Here is an 18,656-nt window from a genome sequence, read left to right on the forward strand (position 1 = left end):
GCCAGCCCCGCCCCAGCTCTGCCCTGTTGGCACCGGCCGCCTGCACTGAGGGCGCTGGGCTCGAGAGACCGCACGCCAGCCCACCGCTCAGCAGCCGGGGGAGGAGCGGGTAGGCGGCGGTAACAGCGGAGGGAGGGAGCCCGGAAAGGCGAGGGGGCGGGGCCATTCGCGTCAGACTTGGCTGCTCCTTCCCCTCCCTGGCGGTCGAGCGCGTCTTCCGGGTGGGATTGTGAAATTGTGGCCGCGTGATTAGTCACGAGCTCAGGCGCGCGCATCCCGGATGATGTATGAGTGCAGCCGGCGCGCGCGATGGGGTTCGGCGCGCGGCGGGTGCTCCGCTTCCTTCTGCTGGTGCTGCTGCTGCCTGTGCCTGGGGCCGGGGGCGCGGGTGCGGCTGCGCTGCCGCTAGTCGTCAACACCTGGGCATTTAGGAAAGCAACGGAAACAGGTGTCGCTGGCTCCGGGCTTTGCCTCATGCTGGGCTGGCCGGCGCCTGCGGGCGGGGAGCTGGGCTTGTTGTTGGGGGCGGGGGCATTTCTGCTCACCTTTGCACCTGCACAGCGCACGGACCGGTGGAGCCCGCAGCACTCCCCGCATTGCTTGGAGTGCAGTGGGGTGGGGTGGCGTGGCTGTGACTCAGGTCTTGCACTGCTGTCCTTGATCGCGTGGGGGAGTCTGGGCAGCAGGGGGAAGATGCTGTTCTCGGGAGTATTGCTTAGTGCAGGTATTCGGAAAACCCTTGGTCCTGGTCGTGCACACAGGTGTACTGATACTGTTAGAGATGAGAGTTGTTTTTTACCCCCAGTGCTGGTTTACCAAAATGGCTACAATTGCTGTGGCTAGACTACCCCAAAGAAGTTCCTAAGCCAACTTCGCTACATTTAGGGAGTCAAACTAGTAATGGAAGTGTTCAAGCAATAGGAAGTGAAACTATAAATGCCTCAGTTAAACACGGGGGGATGGGATGTTTCCCTATGGCATCTGGCCCAAAATTTAAATTTTATTAAAAGCTTTGCAAACCAGAGAGTAACAGGTGTGTTTCTATGTTGCTGTAACTATCATTTAAAAAAAAAAATCACCATTCCCCCAAATAGCACACCACTAGGAACCTACACATAAAAGTAATTTGGTTTCCTTTTTGCATTTTCTCAGGTTGGACCATACATTGGCACAAACTTGAGTTTTTACATTACTTTCATTTCTAATAATCTGAATAGATATTAGTAACATAGGTATTAAAAAGTGTGCTTAAAATATATATATATTTTAAAATTCAGTGTGTCTGTTCAAAATCCATCCCACATAATTATTTAGACAGCAGCAGTTCTTGACCATTATCAAAATTTTTGTTACTCTGTTTTACCTCTTTTAGGAGGTTTATATGGCAACTTACAGATAACATGTGTATTGTTCACTCCTAGTATCACCCATAAAAGGGCTTGGCTACACTGGCACTTTACAGTGCTGCAACTTTCGTGCTCAGGGGTGTGAAAAAACACCCCCCTGAGCGCTGCAAGATACAGCGCTGTAAAGCCTCAGTGTAATCAGTGTCGCAGCGCAAGCTACACCCGTAAGGGATGTGGTTTATGTGCAGCGCTAGGAGAGCTCTCCCAGCACTGGCGCTCCGACCACACTGCAGCACTTTGAAATTTCAAGTGTAGCCATAGCAAAAGGTAGGAATAGGTTGTAGAGACACATTTAGAAAATGCACCCAAGCTAGACTACCGTAGTTTTGATATGAGTTAAAACCTAATTTTATCAGCAACGAAAGATCTCACTTGCAATATAAGGCTCTATTTCTGCCAACACTTATCCATAGGCTTAAATTGATTACTTTTGAGTAGTCTCACAGAAACAATGGGGGAATTACTCAGAATAGTATGCTGTCACCTGTGTCTTGTGGAGGTCACAATTAGGGTGACCAGATGTCCTGATTTTATAGGGACAGTTCTGATTTTGGGGTCTTTCCTTATATAGGCTCCTATCACCCCCACCTCCGTCCTGATTTTTCACACTTGCTATCTGGTAGCCCTAGTCACAACGGAGAGTGCCAGTATTAGGTCAGACTGTCCAAACTTGGCAAACACTTCCAAATTGGTAGTATATCTTATAGTTAGATTTAGCCAAACCAGCAAGGTATATGTGCTCCTGGGTCACTTTACTAGCTTACCAGAAAACCACTGACAGTCTAGCTCAGGGGTGGGCAAACTTTGTGGCCTCAGGGCCACATCTGTGTATGGAAATTGTATGGTGGGCCATGAATGCTCACAAAATTGAGGGTTGGGGTGAGGGCTCTGCTGGGGGTCTGGGCTGGAAATGGGTGCAAGAGGGGCTGTGGGAGCAGAAGGGTTCGGAGTGTGAGCTCTGGAGTGAGGCTAGGAATGAGGGATTTGGGGATGCAGGAGGGTGCTACAGGCTGGGACTGAGGGACTTGGAGGGGGATCAGGGCTAGGGCAGGGGGTTGGAATAGGGAAAGTGATGGTTGGGGATGCAGAATGGTGCTCTGGGTTGAGGCTGAGGGGTTCAGAGGCAGGCAAGGGGTTGGGGCATGAGAGAAGATCGGGTTATAGGATCTGGGTGGCGCTTACTTCAAGCAGTTCCCAGAAGCAGCAGCATGTCCCCACTCCAGCTCCTACGTGGAGGCGCGGCCAGACTACCCCATCCACAGGCACTGTCCCTTCAGCTCCCATTGGCCACGGTTCCTGGCCAGTGGGAACTGCAGAGCCTGCATTTGGGGCGGGGGTAGCATGCGGAGCCCCCTGCCTGCCTCTACGTGTAGGAGCCAGAGGGGGAACAAGCCGCTGCTTACAGGAGCCACGGTGTGCGCAGAGTGGGACAAGCACTCAATCCTGCTCCGCAGCCAGAGCTCGAGGACCAGATTAAAAGGTCTGACAGGCTGCATGCGGCCCATGGACTGTAGTTTGCCCACCTCTGCTTTAGCTAGTCATCTTAGTGCTGCAGTCACATTTACCACCCAGACAAACTGAACTATTGTGCTGAAAGGTTATTAAAACCAAAAATCACCACACGCTGAGTTTTTACAGCCCCCAAAGCCAGTCACTTACCATCAGGTCAAGGTACACTTCAGATCTCACCAAATACAGTGCTGCAGCCAATTCTTTAGTAAACTAAAGATTTATTAACTATGAAAATAAACCTCTGCATAACTCATAAATTACATTACAGGTGAATTAAAGGGTGTAAATCCAAAATGCTAGTTAGGGATGTTATGTCAGATAGTTTTTTACAAGTCTGTCTGGTTTGCCCAAATAGTGTTGGGAACCTCCAATCCTTTGTTCAAAATTTTCCTTTGTCAAAGTTCAGTAGTCCAGAGGAAAGAAGAAAGAAGTAAAAGGTGCTTTTTGTTCTTGCCTTTTATATCTTGCCCTCTCTTCTGGAAAAATTCTAGCTGCTTCCTAGCTTCATTTCCTAGGTGCAGGCTTAGCAGTTCTTCATATGAATTGTAAATGTTGCTTGCACCTTTTGTGTGCTATTGCTAGGGTGTCCTCATAGCTCCTTTTGTTATTCCTGAAAGGCTAACCTATGGGGGCTTCTGAGACTCACAAGAAGTTTGAGATACAAGCACGTAGCAAAATGTCATAACTCCATATACAATATTGATACACATTATAACAAGATAACAAAACACAGCAGATTATAAATTTTTCAATGATATTTTGTACAAGAGTTATCACAATTTTTCAAAAGTAGTGTTGATCATATTAGTGTAGTCGATCACCTTCCCCATTATACAGCATCACATATGCATATAAATATTTGCAGGATCTGGGCCCATGTCCTAATCCTGGCAAATTTTTCCAGGGGGTGGATCTCTGCACCCATGTGGGAATCCATTAACTTCATTGTGGCTTCACATACACTCAGGGCTCTGACCCTATGAAGCAGTTTGCATGATCAAGGTCTGTGGGCCAAGTTCAGCAGAGCCATTTGTGTTGACTCACATAAAAGGTTTTTTCAAGCCACAAACTAGATCTCAAAGGATAGATGACAGAAAGGGAGAGGAAAAGAGATGGTTATTTTTAGTGCTGCATAAATATTGTTTTTTGTTTGTTTGTTTGGTTATATACTTTAAACACTGTTAGGTTTAATTGTGTGCCTGGCTCATTTTAACTATGCTTAATTCTCTCTAAAATGGCTCTTAAGAAATGTTTTTAATATAACATTTTCCTATTTGTATATTTAAAAAATCTTTAAATATGCCACGATCCTGCATAGCTACACAGACTTAATTTAGACTCCATGTGAGCTTGGATATACCTGTGTGGAAGAGTTTGTATGTGTAGCCTTAGTACTATTCATGCCTTGGAGAGAAGGAGTGCTTTAATTACACAACCGTAAATTATTGTTGGTTGTTTTTTTTTTTACTTGGTATATGAAATACACTATAATTGTGGACACTATAGCAACAACTCCCCACTCACACAAATATCCCATCACTTCCCATTCAGAAACATTAGCCAATTATGCAAAAAAGTTGACTTTTTATATTCTGAATAACACTTTCTCTAGATTTCACCTAAGAATAACAACATATTATACAGTTTATTTTTAGCTGCCATAGCTGGTGTAGTTTCTTGTGTATTTGTTTTTATAATTTTAAATAAAATATTAGTAATTATTTTAACTTACCTGGTGTTTGTGTTGCTTACAGCATGGTACACCTTACAGTCAGGAGGCTCTGAGCTGGATGCAGTGGAGAGAGGCTGCGCTCAGTGTGAGATTGATCAGTGTGATGGAAGTGTGGGATTTGGAGGAAGTCCAGATGAACATGGAGAAACAACATTAGATGCCATGATTATGGATGGGTAAGAAAGTTACCTGGAGAAGAGAATAATCCTAAGGATTTTTAGTACAGTTCAAGATGATGTAAGCATTGTTATATGTACCATGCCATCATGTTGATGTGTTCAATAGACATAATACTGCACTCACTCTAATATTAATTGATGTGTTCGTGGGTACAGTAGAAAGAGGGAAATATCCAATCAAACAGGGAATAGATTGCCACGGCACCAGGATGCTTGGAAGCTAACTAAGCATTTTTGTTGCAATCCCTGACATTCATTTTCCGATAGCCTGATTGCCAGATATGGGAGCTAAAGTGGCATATGGAGTTCCTGGGTATTGCAGAGGAGAGATTCTCTCTGAAAATGAAGCATAATGTACAGCACCTATACGACTGTATGCCTGAAGAGGCAGAGAGAGGCTTACTTTTGCAGGATTAGGATATCTGAAGGTTTAAGTATAATCTTAATAGAGGACCATTTGCTCTTTAATTTCCATACAAATTTTACTTTCATGACAATTCTATGTGATGTCTTTTAGACCTTATTCATTGTTTAGGTCTGACCTACACTTGGAAGTCTTACTAGAGTAATTTGTTTGCTTAGGGGTGCAGTTATTTACACTTGAAATACTTACACTAGTAAAACTCGAATATGGATGCGTTTATATCAGTACAAAGATGATTTCGACCAGTACAGTATAATGTACATCTATGCTGATATGGCTGCTTTCAGGGATGTTGTACTACTTTAACTATACCAGTATAGATAAAATGGTACAACTTCTTAACGGTAGACAAGCACAAAGTATATATAGCAGAAGATATGTAATCATTTTATTATCCTCTGTTACTGTTTAATATATGCACACCTTAAATATTTCTCACTTCCATATTCTTCTTGTTTCAGCGACACCATGGAAGTTGGGGCAGTAGCAGATCTCAGACGTATAAAAAATGCTATTGGTGTAGCACGGAAAGTGATTCAGCATACTAAGCACACATTATTAGTGGGGGAATCAGGTAATTATGTACTTTATTCAGTTATTTCCAGTTCTTACCCTTGTCTTAATTATCACTATACAATAAGGAGACTTACAATAGATGAATCTTGATAGTAGAGGAATCCCCCACATATATATTCAAATGAATGCTGTTAAGTAATTGAAAAGTATTTATCCTTCTTTAAGTTTCTTAAATATCTACAGATTATCAGGGTCTTTTATTCTGCTATTTCTGCTTGAACTAAAACAAAGGGTTATGTATCCCTCTACAGACTCAGCTGCAACTATTAACTTTTAATGCCAGAGCTGTTTTAATATCACTGAAAATGCAGATACTAAGTGTAGATGTTTTGACATAAGACACTATATAAATGGAAGCTGGTATATGCCAATATTTCATTTAAAATACAAGGGAAGCTTTACTAAAAAAATAAATGGCAGAATTTTGTACCTAATTTTATTTCAAAGTTCATTTTCATATTTATTGAGCACAGTCGTATGTTTTTAAATTGCAAAGTACATGAATACTTTCTGCCTCAGAGAGCTTTTAAATAAATCAGGTACTGTACAGTTTGGCACAACACACCACATGGTGATAAATTCTATAAACAGTGGAGGTTTTATCTTTTTCAGGTAACTTAATACTTTATTGGTGGATTAGTATCTTTAAACTTTATGGAAGAAATGTTTCTAGGAAGACTTTGAATAGGAAATGGAAGATTAGTTGGCTTAAGGGTTTTTTAAGTGTAGGGGGCTGCATGGAGGAAATCATGAAGGCAAAGATTAAATTTAAAAAGAGGTGATGTGGTCATTGATAGGAGAGGATGAGTTTGGCACTAGCATTTTGGATGGAATGAAGGAAATGAGACAAGACAGAGGAGACAGTTGCTGTAGCTGATGCAAAGACTGGGTCTGGAAAGGGAGGGCTGGAGTTTGAGGTAGTTTACAGTCCCTTTTGATTTGACCAGGAAGCGGTCACTAGTGCTGTGGTAAGAGGAATATCAGTAGCATACAAGGGATCCAGGAGGGAATGAGTAGAGTGGGATGTAAAGAAAGTCACAATAGACTTTGTGCTTCAAGGTGAAAGAGAGGTTTGGGACAGGGTAAACTAAAAGATGTTTGGGAATAGCAGAGTAACCTGGAATACCAGGAATGACTGAGAATAAGGGAGGCAGGTTTGAAGAGCAAGTCAGAGGGGGTGACAAGCTTCAGCACCATGTGTCAGAAGGGTAAAGAAGATGGAAGGGGGAAAAAGCAAATTCTTTCTGAAGGAAGTTGGAATGGTCATCCAATTTTCTCTGGAAGAGCTCAGTGGGATGAGAGCAGGGATGTTGGAAGCAAATATGAGGAGTGACACTGGGAATTGGTAAAGCAAACATTGATGGGAGAGGATAGCAGACTCACTAGAGTGTGTAGTTGAACTTTAAATTCAGTGGAGGAGAGGAAGAAAAATTTCTGTTCTACACAAAGTATTAGAAACAATTTTTAAAAAATTGTCCTTAAAGTGTGATTAGATTGAATGACTTCTTGTAAGAGTCTTTCTGCAAGATTGTTTCTGCTTTTTATCAAGCTACATAGTCAGATAGTCGCATTCTACACACATCTCTACTGCGATATAACGCTGTCCTTGGGAGCCAAAAAATCTTACTTTGTTATAGGTGAAATGGTGTTATATCGACCTTGTTTTGATCTGCCGGAGCATTTCTTTACTGCATTATGTCCGAATTTGTGTTATATTGGGTCACGTTATATCGGGGTAGAGGTGTATTTCTGCTCTTATTTGGGGAGTAAAAGATAAAAACATTTGAAACTAGGATAATCTCAATTTTTCTGTCTGCACACAGGTTTTTTTGAATTTTTAACAGAAAAAAGAACACAACCACACCCTTAACTGTTAAGCATTGTATAACATTTACTGTAAATAATGGTATTTTAATGTGTGGAAAGTACAGTATATTGTTTCTGGCTCTAAAATTTTAACGGGAATTTGTTACTTTAGGTTTTCATCATTGAAAATAATTGAATCTTATATTTCTGACTTCCTAAACAGTCCTCAGAGTCCTTTTCAGTTTAAGTAACTCCAAATTATATCAGTTAGGGAGTATGAAAGATGCGTTTTTTTTTTTGTTTGGTTGGTTTTTGTTTGTTTGTTGTTTTTTTTTTACGAAACCATGCTACCTTTGTGCACATTGCCCAACAGCTCCACTTTCTGGAATAAAAACAGGCTATAGAAGTCATAAAAGGAGGATCAATAAACATGAACAATCAGACTTTTCTGAGCTCACTTGCTCTCTTAGTAGGTACTCCAGATACTGAAATGTTGGTAAACATTCAATAACTTAACTATTGCTCATGAAATTCCCATTACATGAGTAGTTTTAGAAAAGCAATAAAAAATTAACTAGTAAATAAATTGAAGGTTTTTTCTGTAATATTGGGATAAGCAGAAACTCCTAAGAATCTTGTAAAACTATGTATTATGTTCACATAAATATCTAAGGATTCAAGCATGGAAGGGATTGGTAACTTACAAATCTGTAAACAATTTTATCTGAATTTGATTTCTTCCAGATTGATACTGTAACTGAAAGGTGAATGAATAGCATTTTTTCTAATTTTTTTTCAGTTCATTTACTTTGCATTTGGCTGTGCTTTGTGGCAATTGCTTTCATTTCTTCTCCTGTATGGACAGTTTCCCCTGTTGTTGATGATTGTTTTTCACACAGTAACAATTGTAAAAAAATATTTAAGAAATAAATAATCAAATTTAACTCTTAGGAAAGTGTGATGATAAAGCCACAGAAATTGTCAGAGGTACTCAGGGACAGGTATTGATATCCGAATCTTTTTCTGCTTACCTCATATTTTGAAAAAGTATAGATATCAAGTTGATAGTGTCTTTTTGTAATTAATTTGCTACTTACAAATTTTTGCTTGCTTAAATTAAAATTTCCAGGTTACACATAGCACAATCTTGGATTTGGATGGTATTTATCCTGTTTGTTTGAAAAGTTTTGCTTCTTTTGTATAGCAACATGTCTGAAGAGAGAGCTCTCTCATCATAGTCATAGCGAACGTATTTAAATGAAGAGACAAAAAGACATAGTAGATAGTATCTCTCCTCCTAGAAGTGTAGGATATAGTGCTCTCAGTAAAGGAGGAATTGGATGCCGATGGTATATCGGAGATTACACTGATACACCGTTTGTCAGAGGAACTACATTCTATAGTTTCAGGGGGATGAGCTGTATATAAACTAATATGTCATCTTGATCATAACATATATTTTATGATAAATCTAATGTACTCATGCTACAATATTGTTGAATTTGTCTTTTGCCTGTTAAAGCCTCACTGTTTGCAGAAAGCATGGGATTTCCATGTGAAGATTTAACCACTCAAAATTCTCTTTCAATATATTTAAAGTGGCTTTATCAAAGCTGTCAGCCAAACTACTGGAAGGTACAGTATATTTGTTTTATTTTAGAAATTTGGTCACACAACTTTACTTGTTACTCTTGACCTGTTAAAGAAAGAAATGCTTCATATTAAGGGAACAAAGAATGTTCCATTAAACATTTTTTTAAAAATCCTGGAATTCTCGCTCACTTGATATACTTGAGGATTGGAAGCCTGTTTGCTGCCTGATTTGTAGAATTCTGTTAATGTTGATGTTAGTACAGTGATATTTCTTTTCTGAATTTCAGAGAAAATCCTAACTCAACAACAGAGGATGATTTCTCAGTGAGGCATGAGTGCAGAAACTTAAAATTGAGTCTCTAAATGAAATCTCTTACTGGAAATTAAGGCCTTGGTCTTGCAGGTACACCTCTACCCCGCTATAACTCTGTCCTCGGCAGCCAAAAAATCTGACGTGTTATAGGTGAAACCGTGTTATATCGAACTTGCATTGATCCACTGGAGTGCACAGCACTGCCCCACTGGAACACTGCTTTATTGCATTATATTCGAATTCATGTTATATCGGGTCACGTTATATCGGGGTCGAGGTGTATTTAGTCACATGAGTGACTTTTAAATGTGGAAGTAGTCCCATTAAAATCATAGGGACTATTCATAGGCTTAAGTCTTTCCAAAATTAAAGCCTAAATTGGTAGCTGTAGATGATGACAAACATAAGTTAGCATGTTTGTCTCTGTGCACAGACTGTTACATACTTGCAGAACCCACTCATCTGTAGATTGTGTTGTCTTTATGTATCTGAAATGTAGTGGAATTGAGACAGTTTAATTTGGTACATACTCTCTTACCTATTCATTTCCTTGATAAAATGTCCTGCCTAAAGTATTACTTTTAACCAACTTTAGTCATCCTAAGTACAGGATTTTACTTTATCTCTTAGTGTGGTATTAACATCAACCATCAACTTTGTTTTTGTGGGTTCTTTATCGTGCTGAAGAATGCAAACTTATTTTGACCAAAGAATGAGTCTTGTGATTGTTCTGCTACTTTTCTCTGATAGGCACTATCAGATTAACAGACCCTGTATCACACATTATTGAAAGCCAATCAATGCATCTCTTAATAAGAATATCCATAGCTTTTGTAACTTCAGTACAACTGTGCATTAGATATCTTAAAATATTGTAGAGTGGTAGTTATATAGTGGAATTTAGATTTTTGTTGCAGTAGTTTGTTTAAAATGCATCTTTATTGAAATATTAAAGACTCATATGAATAAAATATTGATTACAGAATGTAATACCAGATGCTTCAAAATCCTGCGGCCCATACAAACAGGCTAAACAATTAAATAGTGAAGAATGGATCAACTCACAGAAAAGAATAAATATTCATAACCATGATACAATTGGTAACTCTCTTTGGTTATTTTATGCTAAAAGATATATTCTTTTTTTTGCTTCATGATCAACTCAATCTTACTGAGTTCAAATAAAAAAATATTTAAAACTGGTAGTATACCAGATATACAGCACCATTGTCAAGTGTGTACTACTTACACACGTTATGAAGGAGTTTGTTGCAATTCCTTAGTCAATTTAGGGTTTGTAAGTCTAGAATCTATTTTAATCTTTCCTATACTTTTTAACTTCTGATTTGAGCAACAGCATTGTTTGCAAATTGGTGTGCTTAAAATAGGTTCGGAGTAATATTCTTGTAAAGACTTTGATACTTTACTGGTAAAACTTTTTTTGTTGTTTTATAAAATTATTTCTTGTGTTTCATGATGAATTTTTCACATGTTGTCAGCATAGCAGACATTCCAGAACTGCAGACTTCAGAGACACATTTCCAAACACCTCAGTACAGATTATTTATCTATATTTTGTCAGTTAAAATTTATCTTCTGCGTTTTGGACTGGATCTTTGCCAACTTGTTGATTGATTGTCATGCAAAAAATCTTCAAAATTTTCATTACCAAAGAATTACCACTTAAGTGCTGAGACACACACAAATTCATCAAAGTACTTAAGAACATGCCTGACTGACTTTAGTGGAACTACTTACTGCTTTAAGAATCGTTCTGAATTGAGGCCTGAATTACATAACTGCTAGAAGTAAGGGGATGCCAAGGTTGGTGGGTCATATGTTGAATGGTATGTCACCTCTTCATTTGTACTTGGTTAAGGTAGTTAAACTTCATTAATGTATTTTAGAATGTTTGTACTAGAGGCTTTTTGAACTCTTTGAAATCTGGATAAAATAAACACTCAATAGAGAATTTAAATTATACTTATAATTTTTTTACCAACAATGATTATATATGGCCCAATTTTCAAATATTTTAAAATACAAATATTTAGATCTCTCTGAAAATGACAATTCAAGTGTAAAACTTCATTTTAAAAATAGGGCCCTTACAAGGGCTAATAAAAATATGATCAGTTTTTCATGCTGCTGAATTGTAACACTGATGTTTTAACAAATATATAAGAAATTATTCTTTTAAGCTTCACCATTCTTTAAATCTATAGGCATGATTGTAATTGGTGGTTCCGGACATGTTGCAGTGGGGACATCTACAAATGGTGCAGTCCACAAAATCCAGGGGTTAGTATTTGTAGTTTGAGAAAAAGACATACGGTATTTGTAATCCTTTATTTCATGTAAGTATCTGTGTAGGTGAGGTGATATTTTGCTTATCTGAATGATCACGTTTATACAGGTACTAGCACAATAGGGCCCCATTTTCTGGTGGGTCTTTAAGTCGTTGCTGCAATTACAATTTATAGTGGGCTTGTTTTTTCAACTTTGTGTATAAATATAGTAGAAGTTACTTTAGGCCTGCTTTTTTTTTCATTTTTAAATGGGAGCAAGAATAGGTTATTTATGAGCATTGTCTAAAGAATGTGTGGATCTATGGGTGAATTGAGTTTGTTGCTTTATGCTTGTAATAGCCTTTAAAAGCTTTTTATTAAAAAAAAATATGATAAATGACACATGTTTTCACTCTTTAAAGAACTCATGTCAGTGATAAGTTTGATTTGGTCTGACCCAATAAATATTTCCAGAACTTTAAGAGTCACCACAGGATCAAGGAATGAGGGCTTGTTTAAACGTGGACCTATTCAGGACTATTCTTGAATAACTCTGTATGAACTCTTTATTTAAGAATGAGTGCCTTTTTCCAATTTTGCCTAATCTACTGTGGAAGTTGACTAAGGTGAACCAGAAACCTTCTGTATCTTGAAGGAAGAATACTCTGGAAGGCTGAAACTGTGGAACAGTCACTATTTCACCAGGTGGTTTTGCTTTTTGCTTGGCAGTGTGTTGGAGTGTCCAAGTGTCAGTCGTTGTTACTGAGAGTAGGTGCTCTCATTACCATGATGTAAGATTAGGAGTTCCTGGAGTATGAAACTGTAAAATTCTGGTGTGTTCTCATTGCTGCTATATATTTATTTATTTTATTTTTCGAAACAAGTACCCTAAGAATTTGCCTGTAAATATTGGGTTTAGCTCTGCTCTGGTACACTGAGACAACCCCACTGGTTTCAGCCAGGTTGCACAGTAGTGTAACTGGGACCAGAATTTGGCCCATTGTAACTAACTGTCTTCATTTTAAATTGATGGGTTTCTTTTCCTTCTTCTGTATAGTCGTGTAGGGGACTCGCCAATAGCTGGAGCTGGAGCCTATGCTGATAGTACAAGTGGAGGAGCGGCAGCCACTGGAGATGGTGATATCATGATGCGCTTTTTGCCCAGGTTTGTCCCTTTGGGGAAGATTGCTTACATTTTTGCCAGATAATTCCTGTGAAACAAATCAACAAATAAAGTGATGAATTAATAAAATTATCAGTTTTATTGGCTGTTTAACATAGTTGGCCATTGCTTGCTTTTTTATTCATGCCAATCAACATGGCCATAAAAACCAGACTAGCCCCACCTACTCTGTTACAGACAACAAATCACTTACCAATTCTTTAACATGTTTTCTGCTACCTTATTGCAAATTCTGTGAATGTTGCCAAACCTGGACTTTGACAGAAGGAATGAGTGGATTCCAGATGTAAATGCACTCCACCAAAAATGCTTTGTGAACCACACTCAAGTTTCAGTTGTGGGAACAAAACATTTCTTAAGTGTTAGGAAGAAGAGAAAGTGGTCTCAGAAGTGGCTATTTTCTTCACCATATGGTTGCACATGGGAAATTATTAGCTAAATTGGAAAAGATGGGGATCAATATGAAAAATTAAAGGTGGACAAGGAACTGTTTAAAGGGGAGACTACAACGGGTCATACTGAAAGGTGAATTGTCAGGCTGGAGGGAGGTTACTAGTGGAGTTTCTTAGGGATTGGTTTTGGGACCAATCTTATTTAATCTTTTTATTACTGACTTTGGCACAAAAAGTGGGAATGTGCTAATAAAGTTTGCAGATAACACAAAGCTGGGAGGTATTGCCAATACAGAGAAGAACTGGGATATACAGGAAGATCTGGATGACCTTGTAAACTGGAGTAATAGTAATAGAATGAAATTTAATAGTGAAAAGTGCAAGGTCATGCATTTAGGGATTAATAACAAGAACTATTGTTATAAGCTGGGGAGGCATCAGTTGGAAGTAACGGAGGAGGAGAAGGACCTCAGAGTATTGTTTGATCACAGGATGACTATGAGCCGCCAAAGTGATATGGCCGTGAAAAAAGCTAATGCAGTCTTGGGGTGCATCAGGCGAGGTATTTCCAGTAGAGATAAGGAGGTGTTAGTATCGTTATACAACGCACTGGTGAGACCGCATCTGGAATACTGTGTGCAGTTTGGTCTCCCATGTTTGAGGAAGGATGAATTCAAACTGGAACAAGTTCAGAGAAGGGACTACTAGGATGATTCGAGGAATGGAAAACCTGCCATGTGAAAGGAGACTGAAAGAGCTAGGCTTGTTTAGCCTAACCAAAAGAAGCTGAGGGGAGATATGATTGCTCTCTATAAATATATCAGAGGAATAAATAACAGGGAGAGAGAGGAATTATTTAAGTTCGGTACCAATGTGGACACAAGAACAAATGGATATAAACTGGCTATCAAGAAGTTTAGACTTGAAATTAGACGAAGATTTCTAACCATCAGAGGAGTGAAGTTCTGGAACAGCCTTCCAAGGGGAGTAGTGGGAGCAAAAGACATATCTGGCTTCAAGACTAAGCTTGATAAGTTTATGGAGGGGATGGTATAATGGGATAGCCTAATTTTTGCAATTAATTAGTCTTTGACTACTAGTGGTAAATATGCCCAATGGCTTGTGATGAGATGTTTGATGGGGTGGGATCTGAGTTACTACAGAGAATTCTTTCCTGGCTGTCTGGCTGGTGAGTCTTGCCCACATGCTCAGGGTTTAGCTGATTGCCATATTTGGGGTTGGGAAGGAATTTTCCTCCAACGCAGACTGGCAGAATCCCTGGAGGGTTTTCGCCTTCCTCTGCAGCGTGGGGCACCGGTCACTTGCTGGAAAGTTCTCTGCACCTGGAAGTCTTTAAACCATGATTTGAGGACTTCAGTGGCTCAGACACAGGTTTGATACAGGAGTGGGTGGGTGAGATTCTGTGGCCTGCATTGTGCAGTAGGTCAGATTAGATGATCATAATGGTCCCTTCTGATCTTAAAATCTATGATTCGTTGGAATCATATATTGTCAGCATCTTAATATGTGCCTGCGCCTTTTCATTTTCTAAAAAGGTGTAGTCTATTTAAAATCTGGGTGTCTGAATTTTGCAAATGATCTTCATGGATCACCTCAAATTGAATACATTACAGTACTCTATTCTGAAAGTTACAGAGACATTGATATTTACGATAGAATTCACAGCAGTGATCCAAACTATTCAGGCAACTGAACTGTCCACTCTAAAACTCTGGCAACACAAATCAGTGCCTGCCAGCTCGTATTCACTTGTAAGTGGTGTAGACCTCAGTGGATCTTGAGCTACTCCAAATCAGTCTTGAAATAAGAGTGGACATTGGCATAATTCATTGAGTTATTTTGAATTTTGAGAAGCTAGCTATAGCACTACATTGATTTCAGCTCACGAGCTAATAGTTAAGATGCTAAGTAATCTCTTAGACAGCCTGAAGAACTGGTTGCAAAAGCTTGAAAAAGCAGTGCTTACACCTACCAGTTTTGATAAATGACTGGACTAGAAGACTCTGTCTGTGTCCTTTCTGTTTATGTCTGTATGCTGCTTGTGCAGATTGACAACGATATATAGTCTATGGTGGAATAGCTTTGAATTGTCAAAAGTCCAGAAAACAGTAATTATTTTACCCCTTGTTTTTTCACTTCTGAAATATTGATGTATAGTATAAGTTAATGTCTCAAAATAATTGACTTATGAGGAAACAAACTGTGGAATATAGCTCTATGTTCAAATTTTTATCCAGCTCATAGGAATAGATAGGGTTTTTTGGTAACTTATATCTCTGTGACAGAAGATATGGAGTCCAGAGATAAGGAACTTCCCAAAATGTGATAGTAGCCCTCCTCCAAAATGCCAGATTTGAAGCTCATTCCCTCCTTAGTTGAGTTTTTCTTATTTTAGCAAGACATAGTGGCTTGATATGTTCATGTTTTCTGAAAACAAAAGAAATACTCTTTTAGGCCCATGTTGTACCATTACTCAAAATTGTTGACTTTGAGATTTTGCATTGTGGAAATGTATAACTGGTCAGCAGTATCATTAGTCTAATGATATTATTATGTAGTTACTATTTATATTAAAGTATTAAAGTTTGGTTTTGCATTTAAAATAAAACACCTTTAAAAAAAGAAAACGCTTTTGATGGATCCCCGGTAAATCTAAGACAACTTAAAAAAAAACAAACGTAATTAATGAGGAAAAACAGCAATTCAACAGTTCTTGCAAACTTCAAGGAGGAAGGAGTTGATCAGTAGCTTAGTCTCCAATTTTGTATTTGTGTTCCAAAGTAAATTATTTTGCTGTGTTCATATTAAGTAGACATGCAATTTATTGAGTTCTGATCTATCATATTTTAGAATGTCTGTTCTGATTATATTCAGTCACAGTGAGTAACACTTCTGATTTGTTTCTTAAATCAGCTATCAAGCAGTGGAATATATGAGGACAGGAACAGATCCAACTACAGCTTGCCAAAAAGTTATTTCCAGGATCCAGAAGTATGTTCCATACTTCTTTGGTGCTGTTATCTGTGCCAACACAACTGGAAGTTATGGTATATCTTACTGTTATACTTTGTTCAACACAAAGGACTTTGACACAAACGAGTGAAACATAGAGATGGATTTTAAAGGAGCAGGCTGCAACTTTTTTTTTTTAACTTTAACCATTGTTGGGGGCTGGAGGGAGCAAGGGGACAGTCCGCTCTCTCACTATCAAATACCAGGCATGAGAGTACATGATTAAATGGTATCCTGCCAAACACCCAGTGAATCAGGTTGGCCCTCTTCAACCTTAATATCTAAGATTTGCACAGAACTTTCCTGGAGGAGTTCGTAAATACTCAACCATTTACAACCTCAATTTCTCATATTTTTATAGGTATGATTAATTTGAAGGTTGTTTTTTAAAAAAAAAAAAAGCCCACACTTCTTTGGCATAAGGTAGTTGGAATATGTACACAGCTTCAAAGCAATCCAAGTCAGTCATTATGCTGGGCATCTCATTAGTGAACCCTTAGATCAGTAGAAAGTAAAATTTGCAGATCAATATGGCTTATTGGGTAGACTGCTTGTTGTATATCTTTGATCTTACTTCCCACAGTTCTGTGTTTGAGAGATTAGAGTTGTAGAAACACATTACACTCATCAGTATTAAGATATATTTTTTCTAATTTACGTTACTAAGTTTATTAAGTGCACTACACTCATAATGAGAACACTGAAAAGTAAAATGCTTTTGAGAAATCTCAATGTTGGGTTAAACATATTATAAAAGGAAGTTACACCATTGTAGCAGAATTAATAATTGAATCTTTAGAAGATGAAATATGACAGACATACTAATCCTATAGGAAATAGGCAAGTCACTTTTTGTTTCTTTTTTTCTTTCCCAGGTGCTGCCTGCAATAAAGTTCCGGGATTCACTCAGTTTCACTTCATGGTTTATAGTCCTTTGCTAAATCAGCCATCTGAGCAAGTAGTAGACTGCATTTAATTTTTTCTGTACCAACTGCATTTACAATTAAACACGAAGGAGGAAAAAAGAAGGTTGAAAAGGCTCACTGGCTGCCATTTTACAAAGTGTTTGCAGTTTCCTTTTTGCACAGATATTTGAGGATGAGTATTGTATGTGGAGATAGCACATATCTCTCTCCTTTTTTAATGTATTTTGTTTTATTACCATGTCACCAATATGTCAGTAAACTTGATCTGTAGTTTCTCAGTGTAGCAAACTAATTTATTAATCTGGCAGGTTTTTTCTAAATTCTGGTGGGCAAGTTGGCTTCATCTACAGGATGAACAAATTTGATTTTTATTTTTCTTTTTTAGATTCCAGGATACTGTGTAGAGATCCAAAATACCTACTAATGATAAAGTGGGATTTCAAAATACTCTGCTGGTGTATGTTGATGACTATAGTTTAAATTGGGAAATGACTTTTGGAACCAGTCTCAAAAAAAGATGAAAATTTGCATGACTGCTGTACCAAGAAGAACTGGAGAACAATTTCGTGACTGAATGGAGAGCAATGAAGAAAGCTTCTGCTTTTGTGGTGATGTTTCATCGTTCCATGATGTTCAGTCACAGTGATGCAGTATTACATTGCAAATGTTATCCTGCAGTGTCAGGAAGATACAGTATTTTGTGGCTTTTTGTGACTCAGGTACATTATATATTCACTCCCTCCTTTCCTTTATTTCTGGGAACAAATGGAGACGTTTCTTACTCCCCTTTCAATCCCAAATTGTTGGGTAGGATCCCAGTAACTGACTTATTTTCAGAAGATGGTTTCCATACTATGCTTCCCTTTTCACTTCCCATGTTGTGTTCTATCAGTGTGGGCAGTGCTTCTGTGATCAGTATTCCATTGCTGCCTACACTCAGGTAAAGCACCCATCAAATATACAGATTCCGAGCCCACAGGACAGTTCTAGAAGAACTGTGGGTGGAATAAGACTGATTTTTCTGTATTAAATGTTTCACTGGTCATAATTCATTTTTGTAAATCTCTTCATTTTAACTGACCTTTTTGGCAACTGAACCACAGATATTAATAAATTAGAGGTGTTAAGTAACAGCATGGATTTGTCAAGAATAAATCGTGTCAGACCAACCTGATAGCTTTCTATGACAGAGTAACAAGCCTTGTGGATGGGGGGGAGTGGTAGATGTGCTATATCTTGACTTTAGTAAGGCTTTTGATACTGTCTTGCATGACCTTCTCATAAACAAACTAG

At 38.5% G+C, this 18,656-nt stretch overlaps 1 protein-coding gene across 1 annotated transcript; it reads left to right on the plus strand.

Annotated features, from left to right (window-relative positions):
* The first annotated feature begins 280 nt into the window (after window positions 1-280).
* On the plus strand, window positions 281-18,494 carry AGA (aspartylglucosaminidase). Its single transcript, XM_030563542.1, is given in 10 exon segments — window positions 281-302; window positions 305-448; window positions 4,673-4,826; window positions 5,715-5,827; window positions 9,158-9,270; window positions 10,525-10,642; window positions 11,767-11,842; window positions 12,887-12,994; window positions 16,339-16,472; window positions 17,313-18,494. Coding segments are annotated over 10 exon segments (1,083 nt in total). The 3' UTR covers window positions 17,414-18,494.
* The last annotated feature ends 162 nt before the right edge of the window (window positions 18,495-18,656 follow it).

Source organism: Gopherus evgoodei, chromosome 5 (assembly GCF_007399415.2).
Source record: "Gopherus evgoodei ecotype Sinaloan lineage chromosome 5, rGopEvg1_v1.p, whole genome shotgun sequence".
Classification (NCBI taxonomy): domain Eukaryota; kingdom Metazoa; phylum Chordata; order Testudines; family Testudinidae; genus Gopherus; species Gopherus evgoodei.